Source organism: Mustela nivalis (genome assembly GCF_964662115.1).
Source record: "Mustela nivalis genome assembly, chromosome: 7".
NCBI lineage: Eukaryota > Metazoa > Chordata > Mammalia > Carnivora > Mustelidae > Mustela > Mustela nivalis.
In genome coordinates this window covers 40572233-40586828 of record NC_139026.1, presented here as the reverse complement: position 1 = coordinate 40586828, position 14596 = coordinate 40572233, and the positions used below count along the sequence as shown (strand labels likewise).

Sequence of the window (14596 nt, the reverse complement as noted above, 5' to 3'; positions counted from 1 at the left end):
TTATTTATTTAAGCTTTCTTTCTTCTTTTGTTTTGATTATAACTAAAGATTTCTCAATTATCAAGAACCCAACTTTTAGTTTCAAAGAATTTTTTCTTTTTTTCTTTTTGGTCCCTATTTCACTTCTTTCTAATCTGCTCTTTATTATTTCCTTCCTTCTACTAAATTTGGGCTCTGTCCTTTTTTTAGTTCCTTTAGGTGTAAACTTAGATTGCCTATTTGGGATTTTTTTGTTGTTTCTTGAGATAGGACTGCTTTGAAGTTTCCTCTTATAACTGCTTTTTGTTCCCATACATTTTGGATTGTTGTATTTATGCTTTCATTTTGTCTCAAGGTATTTTTTATTTCCCCTTTTATTTTTTCATTGGCCCATTGATTTTTCAGTAGTGTATTGTTTAATCTCTGTATTTGTGATTTTTCCATTTTTTTTGTAATTGATTTCTAGTTCAATATGATTGTGGTTGGAGAGTATTCTTGATATGATTTTAATCTTCTTATATTATTGAGATTTGGGGGCACCTGGGTGGCTCAGTGGTTAAGCATATGCCTTCAGCTCTGGTCATGATTTCAGGATCCTGGGATCGAGCCCTGCATTGGGCTCCTTGCTTCTCCCTCTTCTACTCCTCCTGCTTGTGTCCCCTCTCTTGCTGTCAAATAAGTTAATAAAATCTTCAAAAAAAAAATTATTGAGATTTGTTTTGTGGCCTAACAAGAGGTATATCTTGGAGAACATTACATGGGGTATTTGAGAAGAATGTTTATTTTGGTGCCTTTGGATGGAATATTTGATATGTAACTATTAAGTCCATCTGGTCTAATGTGTCATTTCAGGCCAGTGTTTCCTTATTGATTTTTTTTGTCTGGATATCTATCCGTGATGTAAGTGAGGTGGTAAAGTCCCCTACTATTATTGCTGTCAATTTCTCCCTTGAGGTCTTTTTCTAGATATCTACTTTATTTAGATATCTAGATATTTAGTTATTTAGTTATTTAGATATTTAGATATTTAGTTATTATGTTGTATTCTTCAGTTCTGTGATGTCTGTCTGATACTTTTATATATTTTCTATGTCTTTGTTGAGTTTTCACTGTCCATCTGTTCTCTTAGGTTTGGAGAAGATATTTATGACCATTACTTTTAACTCTTTATCAGATAGATTATTTATCTCTGCTTCACTAAGGTATTTTTCTGAGGTTTTGTCTTGTTTCTTTTTGTTTGTTTGTTTTGGAATATCTTCTGTTTTCTCAATTTGCATGACTCTTTGTGTTTGTTTCTAGGTATTAAATAAAGTAGTTATCTCTCTCAGTCACGAAGGAGTGGCCAAGAAATGAAAGCCCCTCTGGCCACCAGGGTTAGGCAATCAAGGGGTGGCCCCTGAGTGATTATGCTCACCTACCAGCTTCAGCAAGGCTGCAGGAGAGTGTTGAGAGCCTGGCACACCCATGACTTTACTAAGGTAGGGAAACTGTGCTGGGGACAAGGCATGCCCATAGCTTTAGCAAGACTATGTCTGTATGCTCCCACTTGCCTTAGTAAGATAGAGGAAGAGTGCAGAAATCACCCTCAACAGTGTCTGTGCCCCCAAAGAGAATCTCTGCCCCTCTGAAAGCTGCTTTAAGATTAATAAATGAATTTTCTCGGGCACCTGGGTGGCTCAGTGGGTTAGGCCTCTGCCTTCGGCTTGGGTCATGATCTCAGAATCCTGGGATCGAGCCTCGCATCGGGCCCTCTGTTCAGCAGGGAGCCTGCTTCCCCCTCTCTCTCTGCCTGCCTCTCTACCTACTTGTGATCTCTGTCTCTCTGTCAAATAAATAAATAAAATCTTTTAAAAAATGAATTTTCTTCAAAAATAATCCACCCAGTTCTCAAATTGCTGCCTGATGGGTCTCAGGACACATGAGTTTGTGTACAAGACCCTCAAAAAGAGTATCTTAGATCCTCACAACTCCTGGGTCCCGGATGAAATCACCATTGGTCTCCAAGGCCAGACGTTTTGGGGCCCTCATCTCTCTGGTACAGGTCCAAAGGGTTGAGATGCCCAATGTGGGACACAAACCTCTCCCTTCTCAGGGGGAGGCTGTGGACCAGTGATATCTCCCCTACCATTGTGAGTCATCTCACCGGGGATGGGGTTTTTGACCAACTGCATCTCTGTGTCTCCTATCAGTCGCAGTATATAGCCCTTTTATTCCTTGTTGTGAAATAGCCGTTAAGCTAGTTTCAGTTTTGTTTTTTTTAGTGGGAACTATTCCATATGTAGCTGTAGATTTGGTATGTCTATGGTGAGGCAGCAGGGAGAACTAAGCTCGGGGTCTTCTTCTATCCTATTTGGACTAGCGTTGAATGGAATGAATGAAAACACATGGATATGAATTTTAAATTGACTTTCCTTCTTTGAATTGTTGTGCTAGACTCAAAATCCCAGGTAGGGGCACCCATTTGTTGAGCTTAGCACAAAGGGCTGCATCCTAGGTATGCAACTATTTGGGCTTGGAGACCCCAGCAGTGGGAAGTGAAATTCTGTCTCCCACAAGATTGACTTACACAATTGTGGACACAAAGCATGAAGAGGGCTTTTTGTTGCTGCTGTTGTTGTTTATTTTCCCTAGGCAGCCATTTTTTTTTTTTAATGCCAAAAACCTGCACTATAATCTTGATACATTTTTCAAATTGAGCAAGCATAACTTAAGTGCTTAAGCGTGTGGCTTTAGAATTAGAGAAAATGGGTACGAGTCGTTGTTCTGTAAAATCAAGTTATTCATGATGCCTACCTCCTAAGGGTTTTGTGGACAATATATGTAAAGTAGACATTTAATAAATTGAGAAAAAAGGTGAAGGCACGCAACTAACTTTTAAATATAATTTGAAGATATTAAAAATACTTTTTTCCTCTTTAGCCGGTCTTAAGATTATCCACCCATCCATATCATCAGCTAATTAGCCATTATTCAACTCGGCTGACATTCTGAAATCAATTTGGAATCCCTTAATAAGCAAGGTTGACAATCAGGCTAATTTGGTGCTCACCCTAAACTGATCCAGATTTATAAGCTAGGTAAAGAAAATACTGTGCACTACGTTTGTAGTGGATTAAAGACAGCAAATTTGTCCCTACAATCTAGAAATACAAATCATAACATCTCAAACATATATTGCAATTATAGTTCTCTTTAGATATTAAATGAACAGCTTTTGTTTTCCTCTCTCACAAGTGAATTCTCCTTGACGATACTTTTGTGCTGATAATAAAGGCATTTAAAACTTGATCCTTTCTACCAACCACTTCAAACTTCCTCCTCTAAAAAACATCTTAAGCAGTATTAGGAAGAATGACAAAGGCAGGCTTAAGTACCTCTGTAGGCTGCCAAAAATACAGGTTGGATGGTGTTCAGCACCTGGAAAATTCGTTAAGACCATATGGACTGTCAAAAGTTCAATGTGCTAGAGAAGAAAACTCCCTGCAGTGCAAGCATTTGAATAAGAAAATCATTGTAAATAATGGCTCTAGGGGATTACTGTGATCATTCAGAAAGTTGCAGGTTCTGCTGTTAAAAGAGAAATTATAAACTAAATTATAAACTCAGTTGTGGAACAGGGAACCAGACAAAGAGAACTGGAAAGAATTCTTTGGATGAATAAGATCAGCGTCCCTTTACTTGACCTTAGTTTGTAGGGGTCTTAGGGTTACATATCTATTATGTCCGTGCATATGGTAGGGTGAAGTCAAGGTAGTAAAATAAAACTAAAGCTTTCCTGTTTGTTCGATTTCTGTTTTCATTTAAAGGACAGATTACTATTTGTCAAAACTTCTATATTAGTAAAATGAGCACAAAATAAGAAAGCCCTGAATTATGAAAATATTTTAGAGGTGACTGGCTGGCTCAGTTTATAGAGCATCCGACTCAGGGTTGTAAATTTGACCCCCACACTGGGTGTAGAGATTACATAAAAATAAAATCGTTAAAAAATAAATAAAAGAATATTTTAAGGTGCCACAGATAGTGTTTTATAAATTAGAACTGTGCACTGCTCTTCAAATAATTATTTCTGAGCGTAATGGAAAAAAAGAGTAAGCTCTATGAATATTTCTTTTATGTATTTCTAAGATAAAATTAATTTTATTCTTTTTCTTTAGATTCATTAGATGAAACTTGCCAACTGATTTAAATAAACCTAGGATAGGCTTCCCTGCCATTGAAGAGTAAGCAGAGGAAAAGTGATGAGACATTCATGAAATGAAAGAAAAAAGACAGAAATTATAAAATGAAAAGAGACACATATATAATTTGTCAAAGAAGGGTTTGACAAAAAATACCTGATTTGTAATTGTCCCACAAAGAAACACTGATTTTAGAATTAAAGATGTTCATGTGTGTGTGTGTGTGTGTGGTTAAAGTGCTAGGTACTCTGCTTATTTTAGTGAAGTGACCAGCATCTCATCTTGCTCTTTATTCTCACCACAAGAAGTAAAGAACATCTGCAGAATCCTCATTAATCTTATAAAGATCCCTTTTAGGGGGTGCCAGGGTGGCTCAGTTGTTAAGCGTCTGCCTTTGGCTCAGGTCATGATCCCAAGGTCCTGGGATCAAGCCCAGCATTGGGCTCTCTGATAGGCAGGAAGCCTGCTTCTCACTCTCCCACTCCTCCTGCTTCTGTTCCTTCTCTCGCTGTGTCTCTCTCTGTCAAATAAATAAATAAAATCTTAAAAAAAAAATCCATTTTAGGATGCTGTTACCTATAAGGAACTGAGACCTCAGACAGTGAAGAGAGACAATACTTTTCAAATTAGCTTTCTTTTTTTCAAGAATACAAATAGTTCACTCTAGTTGTTGAAAATTTGTAAAATACAAAAAATAAAGATGCAAATAAATATCATAGTAAATTTGTCTCTAAAGGTTGATCATGAAGTGAACATTTTTGGTTCACTTCGTTCCAGTCTCCCCTTTTTTGTCCTTGCATACATATGCTGATACACCACATCCATTAAATTGATGTTTGTGAAGGAATGTTGAAGATGTGAGAAATTGTTCAGGAAAGAAAAAAAAATACACGATTTAAAACTATATGAACGAGTTGTTGTAGAATGTTTTTTTTAATGTTTAGTGAACATTAAACAACAGCAATTCTTTATTAACACACAATCAGCAGGGTCCTTTTTACTAGGCATTCCCATTTTAACAAAACAAACCCCCTATGGTAGCTGTTGAGTCTTCTTTTTCTTTCAGCTCTGTGATGGACCATGAAACAGTCATAGGATGGGACACTTGTTAATCTGTGGAGTCAAAGGCATAACTCATGACCCCACAGAAAGATAGACTAAGTATTAAAATTTAGTATTGATTAACCTAAAGTGAGTATTCACTGTGGACCTGAATATGTGAAGGAAGGTTCTATGGTTAAAGTAGAGACAGCTGGGCATGGAAGAAAGGGCAGATACGGAAAGGCAGAGAGGACCAAAGAAAATTTTACTGGACTAGTGGGCATGTCAGGGTATGTTAGATTTTGGAAGTGAAATTTGCAAAGGAATTTGGACTTGGTGTTGTAACTCTGGAATGTTAAGTAAGTTTCAGTTTGCATGTCAACTCTCTTTGCCTGGTGGTGGCTGGGAGGCAGTGGCTCTGCTGACAAAGATTCCAAGTCTAGTCAAAGGAAGGACCAACATGCTCCCTATGGTCATGGGAGAAGCAGATTTGGCATACTGCTACATAGTCTATGATACAGTAGGCAAAACAGCATTAGGTCTATTTTTAGAGCCACATCATTGTTAAATATGATTTTAAAATGTACATTCAACAAACATTTTGTTCCTATAGTATTTCAAGTTAGAAAATGAAGATAGGAACATTTATCAATACCAATGCTGTTGAAAATAGCACAATACAGCTCACAATACTTTATATTGCTTTAGCTGATATATGAAATTTAATTTGAAGCAAAATTGTTTTTCTAGGAAATAGTTGGTTGGATATCTCTAAAATAACACAAATTATCTACTTAAATTCATCATAGGGGAAGAAAGTAATCTTTTCCAAAATTTATTAACACTTAAGTTTTTTTTGTCTATGTATTTAAAATTTTAAGTACTCTTTTAGCTTTTTACTTTGGTAGAGTGATCAGTTGGGAAAAGATATTGTTTAATTTCCCAAGTTATGTATTTATTTTAGTTGCCAATTGTTCATTTGTAGTTTATGGAAATTTGATCAATTCTCGCATATTGAATTTGTATCCTGTGTCCTTCCTGTGCTTATTTATTTGTTCTAGTAGCTCCTTTTTTGTGGATCCTCTGGGATTTTCTACATAGAATATAATGTTTTCTGCAAATAGAGACAATTTTATTTCCTCTTTTTCAATCTGTATACTTTTTATCTCTTTTCCTTGCCTTACTACTCTGCCTGGGATCTCCAGCATGATGCTGAGTAGGAGTGGTGGAAGTGGACATGTTCATCTTTTTCTTAATCTTAGGGGGAAAGTATTCAGCCTTTCACTATTTAGCATGATGTCAGCTATATCTCTACTCACTTTGTGTTCACTAATTCTGTTGATTATTGATTGAGGATCGTTAAAGTCTTTATAATTGTGGATTTGTTTATTCTTCCTTGCACTTGAAATTTTTTTATTGGATCAATTTTTTAGAACAGTTCAAGGTTCGTAACAAAATTGAGGGGAAGATACAGAGAGTTCCCATATACCCCTGTTCCCCACACATCCACAACCTACCCTATTATCAACAAAACCCACCAGAGGGTACATTTGTTATACCTGGTGAACCAACATTGATACATCATTAGTACTTAAAGTTCATAGTTTACATTACATAATTTAATTACATTACATTACTTTGGTATAGTACATTTACAAGTTTGGACCGATACATAGTTACATGTATCCAACATTATGGTATGGTATGGCAGAATATTTTCACTGCCTTAAAAATTCTGTCTCCTTGCCCTTTTATAAGTTTTGCTTGATGTGTTTTGAAGCATTTTTATGTACATTCACATTTAAGATATGTCTTCCTATGATATGCCCCTCTTTTGATAATACATATTTGGTAATATTCTCGTTAGAAAATTTACTTTGTCTAATGTTAATATAGTCCTCTCCAAATTTATTTTTATTTGTGTTTTCATGGTATATCTTTTAACATCTTTCTCTTTTAACCTGTGTATGGATTTCTATTTAAAGTGGGTCTTATGGGGCGCCTGGGTGGCTCATTGGGTTGAGCCGCTGCCTTCGGCTCGGGTCATGATCTCAGAGTCCTGGGATCGAGTCCCACATCGGGCTCTCTGCTCAGCAGGGAGCCTGCTTCCCTTCCTCTCTCCTGCCTCTCTGCCTACTTGTGATCTCTCTCTGTCAAATAAATAAAATCTTTAAAAAAAATAAAAATAAAAATAAAAAAATAAAGTGGGTCTTAGAGTAGTGTCTTGTTTTCTTATCCAATCTGACAGCTACTTTTAATTGATGTATTTAGATCATGTACATTTAATATAATTATTAATAGATTAGATAGAAATCTACCTATTTGTTCCATTTGTTTATCATTTTGTTTTTATTTTTCTATTCCTTTTATTTATTAATTTTTTAAAAGATTTTATTTATTTTTGAGAGAGTGAGCAAAAGTGAGAGGGAGCAAGAGAACATGAACAGAGATGTGAGGGGCAGAAGGAGAGAGATAAGCAGACTCCCTGCTGAGCAGGGAGCCCAACATGGGGGCTCAATTCCAGGACCCCAGACCCCAGGATCATGACCTGAGCTGAAGGCAGTTGCTTAACCCACTGAGCCACATAGGCTTCCCTTTCTGCTCCTTCTAAAGAATAAATTTTATGATTCTATATCTTACCTCCAGTACTGACTTATTTCTTATACCTCTTTTAAAATTTTTATTGATTGCCTTAGGTTTTAACATATACATTTTAACCAATTCCAGCTTATCATCAAATTATATTACCTTACATAAAGTGTAAGGATCTTATAGCAGTGTGTTCCCAATTCTTTGCCCTTCTCAGTACTTTGAGCTGTTGTCAGGTATTTTACTTTTTTTTTTTTTTTAAGATTTTATTTATTTATTTTTTAGAGATAAAGAGAAAGAGAACACAAGCAGGGGAAGCACAGGCAGTGGGAGAAGCAGGCTCCCTGTTGAGCCTGGAGCCTGATGCTGGACTTGATCCCAGGACCCTGGGATCATGACCTGAGCTGAAAGCAGATGCATAACCAACTGAGCTGCCCAGGCATCCCTCTATTTTACTTTTATATGTGCAATAAATACATCAAACACTGATTCTGTTGTTGCCTTAGACAGTTTTTAGAGTAAAAGTGAATGAAAATGAATTATGTATGTACATCCATTTATTCAGTTTCCTTATCTTTGTCTTTCTTGGTAAGATCTAAATTCTCTTTAATATCATTATTTTTTTCCGCTGAAAGGATTCCCTTAAACATTGTTTCTGTTGGAAATAAATTATCTTTTTTTTTTTTTTTTTTTTTTGGTCTCTGAAAATAGTTCTCCTTTACTTTTGAAGGTTATTTTCACTGTGTATAGAATTATGGATTGACAGTTACTTTATATTTAGCACCTTAAAGTAGTTGTTCTAGATTGTGCTTGGGGTTTTGACTCACACAATTTCTGATAAATATGCCGTAATTCTTAACTTTGAATCTCTATGTAATATGTTTCTCTTTTTTGATTGCCTTCAACAACTTGTCTTTATATTTGGTTTTCATCAGTTTGAGTATAATGTAACCAGGCATTTAAAAATATTTATCCTGTGATGCCTGGGATCATGACCTGAGCCAAAGGCAGACACTTAACCAACTGAGCCACCTAGACACTCCATTTTCTTGTGTTTCTTTGAGTAATTTTTATTGATCTGTCTTCAGTTTCACTGATTTTTTTTTCCCTCAGCTACATCAAGTATGCTGACTAACCCATTGGGCATATTTCATCTTTTTTTTATTTCTAGCATTTACATTTGATTTGTTTCATAGTTTTCATCTCTTTGCCGAAATTCCCTAATTGTGCATGTTGTATATTCTTTCCACTAGAGCTTTTAAAATAGTAATCATATTTTAAATTCTCTTATAATTGCAACGTCTAGGTCATATTTTTTTATTGCTTTGTCTTTTAATGATATATTCTTTCTTTTTTTGTGTTTTTTTTTTAATATGAAGGTTGGACATCTGAAGTAGTACAGAAGAAACTGAAATTATTATTATTTGTGCTTGGAAATGTCCACCTTTTTTCCTAGCTTGGTTTTAGAAAGGGAGGGAATATTGAGTCAGTCTAATCAGGAGTGGAGTTGGATGTGGCTTTATTACTGCTGTGATCCTCAGTACACTATAGGTTTTAAATTTCTTGTCCTTGGGGTGGTGGCTGGTTTTTCTCAATACCTGCTCAACCTGCTCAACCTCAGACATGGTCTCTTTCCAGTCTCTTGTCCCTCTCTCGGCAACAGACTTCTGTTAATGTGTTACTCAGTGCTGGCTAGCTTAGTTCTGGGTTCTGGGTTCTGGGTGAATGCACAGGCCATTCGCTGTTGTACTAGTTCAGTCACAATCGTAGGCAAGTACTCTGTCCCTGAGCTTGAGAGTAAGATTTTTTCTTCCCCTTCTTTACCTGCAGGAGATCACTAAACATCAAGCCTAATGTGACTTCCTGCCCTTCCTGGAGGGATGGCATTAATTGTTTTCTATTTCCTTTCTCCAGCTGCAATGGTCTTGACATTTTATCCAAGAGTGACAGGGTTTATTGTATCTTCTCTCAGTGATTTAAGGAAGGAAAGATAAGGAAAAAAATCCATTGTTCCAGTGGATATTTCTGTCCTTCAGGCCTTCTGTATAAGAAAGGCTTTTTCCCTAGTTCTTAACTTGGCCCAAATCTTTCCTGTGAGTGCCTGATGATGTCTCTGGAGAAGAGCCCTTGAGTAGGTGAAAATTCACTTTGTGTTTATGGCTCCTAGGGTTTCTAGACTCTCATACTAAATAGATTACAGGTGGCTTTCAGCAATTTGCTGAATATTTTAGAAGCTTTCTTCTTATCATATGTTGCTCAGTGTCTTCTCTAGGAAAGCAAAGGCTTCACTCCTTATCTCCTGTGTTTCTTTATATTTTGAGGTCATTTGTTTCCCTGAGACCCCAGATCTCTCATGGGTATTATGAATTTGCAGATTACTTGACATTTTGTTGTTGTTGAAGGGATGGGAGCAGGACTCTTCACACATTTTTAAATTCCAAATAGAAGCTTAAATTCTACTTACTGTAAATTATTATGCAAGAAAAATTTCTTGTTGGATTAATATGGCTTGGGAAAGGTTTAATTTTGTTAAGTCATGTTAGCATCAATTTAAGCATTGTTTACTTTTATTTAATATACCATATGATACATAAACATATATAATAAGTGGCAATACTACATATAGTAAATATACAATAAGTATAATTATGGATACTTGAACATGTATTAGCATTGTTATTGCTTTGGAATCAGATAGACCTGGCTTTGAATCTTAGGCTTGTCATATTCTTGCTATGTGATTTTGGAAATATTTTTTCTTTTCGACACTCAAGTTTTCTCATCTTTAAGTGGAAAGAGAAGTACCTCTACAATGGGGTGCTTTTTAGGATACTACAGACCTTGATATGTAACAGATTCATAGTAAATGATCTTTTGGAGATTATTTGTTTACAAAAGAATATAAACCTCTTGTGAGAATTGCATAAAGAGTTTATTGTAAGAACTAAATAATCAGGCCTCCTTTGGAAGGGTGGGAAGCAGAGTCACTCCAGCTGGAATACATGGGTCTTTATTCTTGTTCTACCATTAATGTGACTCAACTACCAATTGGTTCAGTTGCCATAGTTCTTCAAATTTTAAGAGTGGATATCTGATTGATCCACTTTAACCTATAGACTGGCTCCTTTTGGATCAGTTTTCATCTCTGGATCAACAGTTGTGACCACGGAAGGGAGGCAGGGCATATGGTTCAAACAGAGTCCCGGAGTCTTTGCTTAGAACAGCTTATTTAGCCTCTAGTTCAAGGCTAATTATTTTCCTCTTTCTTTTCAAATAATTTTTCCCAAGGAGAAAAGAGCATATTATTTAGCATCTATGGAAATTATTGAATTAATTTTATAATTCAACCTGAGTTTCTCAAATGAACATAGATCCTTTTTTTATATACATAAGGCCTATTACAGTCAGCCCTGATGGCCACCTTCTAAGCCATCATTCTTCCACTCTCAAAATAAATTTTAATTGCAAAGGAAGCCATTTTTCATTAATTTTAATAGACTAGGCCCACTCCTTTGCTCTGTGGATGTCTCAGAATGGATGAGTAGACAGATTATCGCATTTGAATATCATCTCTGCTGCTGACTAGCTATACAATTTTAAGTTATTTGTGTTCTCAGTTTCTTTTTCTCTAAACAGGATAATCATGATGCTTACCTTAGAAGGCTGTTGTGGGATTAACTGAGGATGACACTTGTGAAGTACTTAACATATTGTGAATAAATTATAAGTACTTAATAAATAACTATTTTTTTTTCTTATGGTAGTGATATGCCTCACCAGAGATTAAACTTGAGTTTTGGGGTGTGTTTGTTTTCATGAGAGAGATCACGAGGGTAGAATCATCAGAGATAGTCCACCTACTTGGTTCTTACTCCATAAATGAAGGTGTGGATTGCTTAAAGGGGTATCATTAGGGAGACTTCTTTAGGGAGTTGTTACCTTTGCATCAAAGAAGGCAGCCCCATTCTAAAGTCTCCCTAGCCTGAATGAGATAATGATCTTCTGTCAGGATTTGTGAGTAACCCTATTTTCCAGGGAAAAAGACTCTGTATGTCACTTGTAAGGAGGGAGAAGGGTAGTAGTTTGAAGGGTGACTATCTGATCAATTTCTAATCAAGCACTGTGGATGCTGGCTGTTGTTCTGTGAGGTGACTGGGAGTGATCTTTAAAGAGCTGATAAGTCAAAGCTACAACTCTGGGTGCCCAAATGTGAGACATCCTTTGCTAATCTTAGCTCCTTGGAGACAGTAGGATAGTCCTACACTGGAGAACTGAGGTGCCCTGCGTGGTCATAGCTAGTGGTGGATCATTGCAGAGTAGGCAGCTGCATCTGTCAGACTTGGGAGGACAAGTTTTCAACAATAACACCATGTGGCAACTAGAAACAACCTATCAATAGTTGACATTCATTGTGCATATACTATGATGCACTGTTCTTAACTCTTATGTGAATTAACTTATATAATTCACACTACATATTTGATAGGTATGGTACTGACATCAAGAGAGGTAGAAAATGACTCAATATAGAAAGTGACAGAACCAGAATTCAAATCCAGGCAGTCTTGCTCTGGAGACCACATTATTAGCCACTATGCATGTTGCAGATACAAATGATCTCTCCAGTAGGGAAGAGAAGGCAGTCAGATCTCCTTTTGTACTATGTGAACCTCTCAAGATTTTGAATAATTCAGAGGGATACTGGGAGCTCCATGAAGGAGATTTCTTGTTTTTGTATGTGTGGAATATGACCATATTGATAATACTATTAAAGTTTCTAAGTAACTTTCTACATATGCTTTGTTTTCCCAATTAGATGTTAACCTCCTTGAGGAAACAGATTGCTGCTAATTTATTTTATACCCCTACCTGCCCTACCCCCACACTTTATAACACTCTGTAAAGAAGTATTCTTATAGGAGATCATTGGCAGGGGTTCTGGGACAAAAAAAATAAGACTGGGTCTAACAAATTATATTTGGACAAATAAAATATGGAATAAACAAAAAACCTCATTATTTATTTAGGATTCTGGTGATCGAAGCCTTCAGTTTCACTACTGCTAAGAAATCATTCATAAAGGAATTACTTGAAGTATAGTTTACAAATTACCCTCATGAGAAAAAACTTGAGTGAACAGGCAGTACACATTCAGTCTTTTCTGTGAGTTGAGATGACCAAATGTAAGATGACAGTGGCTATTTGTCATGTGAATCTATTCAGAATAGAGACCTACCAGTGAAAGATTAGAACATTAATTTTCATGTGCCTTGAGCTCTTCTGTCTCTTGGGAACATATTTGCTGACATAAGACTTGACACCAAGGCCACCTGAAATAGTTCCTTATAAAATGACAGGGAAGAAAACCTATGATCCCTGCTCTTTCTGTGGCCAAAAGGTAATGCCCTCAGCTATCAATATATCCAGAGTAATGTAGGGTTTTGTGAGAATTTTCAAAAGAATAACCAAGATCAGTGGCAGAGCAAAAAATCAAAGCATGATCATTTTTCCCAAAGAGATGACAGAAATTAAAAATGGATACTTTTTTTCAGAATGAAATTTTTTAAGGAAAAAGTAAAAAAAGAATGACAGTGCTTTACTAGAGATCTTCAGAGAAAGCAGCAAATGTCACCGTGCTCTAAAAAAGAAAATTGTTTGAGCTTTTTATAGTACCTTACTATTTTCTCATCATAAAAATTATATTTAATTTTGAAAAGCATAAATCTTTCATATCTGTATAATGTGAAAAAATAAAACTTCCTACAGACTCACTAAGCATTGATATCCAGTGTTAATATATAATTCCAGATTTTTTTCTCAATTCATTTAGATCTCATTTAGATCTAGAACTATATACACAAATGAGCTTTCTATATAGATCATGGAAGTGACATCGTACCTTAACTATTTTATTACGTGTTTTCTTATATAAGGCTAGATAGTGAAACATTTCTCCATTGTGACAGAGAAGGCTCATGAAGTTCCAAAGATTGAACTCCTTTTCCCAGTGTAGAGTTGATGGGAAGCAATTTCCCAGCCAGGGATTTTTTTGGCTCCTTTGGAGCTATGTGGGCCCACATCACTAGTTTTGGTGAAGTAGAACAGAGCTGAAATGATTTGCCAAATCTGGGCTAAGGAGTGGAAGTATCTGCATGCCTTAGCCTCCCTTTCATTCCCTTCCAGGTTGCACTTGGAAGCCATGCTTGCACTTCTTCCATTGTCATGAGAAAATATGACCTCTGAATAGTCTGCTGGTGCCAAGAACAGAATAAAGGATACATGGAGTACAGCCACCCCAGCTTCCCCATAATGTGAATCTGCACAATGGGGAGAACTGCTTCAATGACCTGCAAACTTATGATTAAGAAATAAATTGTTATTATTATATCGTATTAAGTATGCTTCACTGAAGCTGATGTGTCCGAAGTACATATAATTGAGTCTAGAAAGGGAGATGTGTCTCAAAAAGAACTGTGGATGTGATTTTTGACAAATGGCCTTGGTTAGAATTAAAAACATAGATCTTGGAGAAGATTGTATTGACGGAATAATCTCAGCCTGAACTAAAAGGGACTAAGATTATGTAAGATACAAAAGTCACCTCTTACTTTTCTGTAGGCAGGAAGCAGACTGAGAAAGCAACTCAGGATTCAATAATAGTGTGTTCTCCAATGTCTGTCTGAAAAGTAGCCAAGGAAGAGAATGTAAAAGAAAAGATCTCGACCTCATCCACAGAAGGCTTTGTCAACAGTTCTCAAGAATAATGGACTAGGCAGAAACTTCAGGAATTGGGATTTAGGCTAAAT

The 14596-nt window shown here is 36.2% G+C and overlaps 1 protein-coding gene across 2 annotated transcripts in view; it reads left to right on the top strand.

Moving 5' to 3' along the window:
* LOC309869393 (uncharacterized protein) overlaps positions 1 to 14179 on the top strand; it is a 138774-nt gene extending 124595 nt beyond the window's left edge. For both annotated transcript variants that reach the window (XM_082740408.1, XM_082740409.1), the window contains one exon: positions 13974 to 14179. In XM_082740408.1, the coding sequence (XP_082596534.1) occupies positions 13974 to 14033 (60 nt within the window). In that variant the 3' untranslated portion in view covers positions 14034 to 14179. The remainder of the gene's footprint in view (positions 1 to 13973) is intronic.
* The last annotated feature ends 417 nt before the right edge of the window (positions 14180 to 14596 follow it).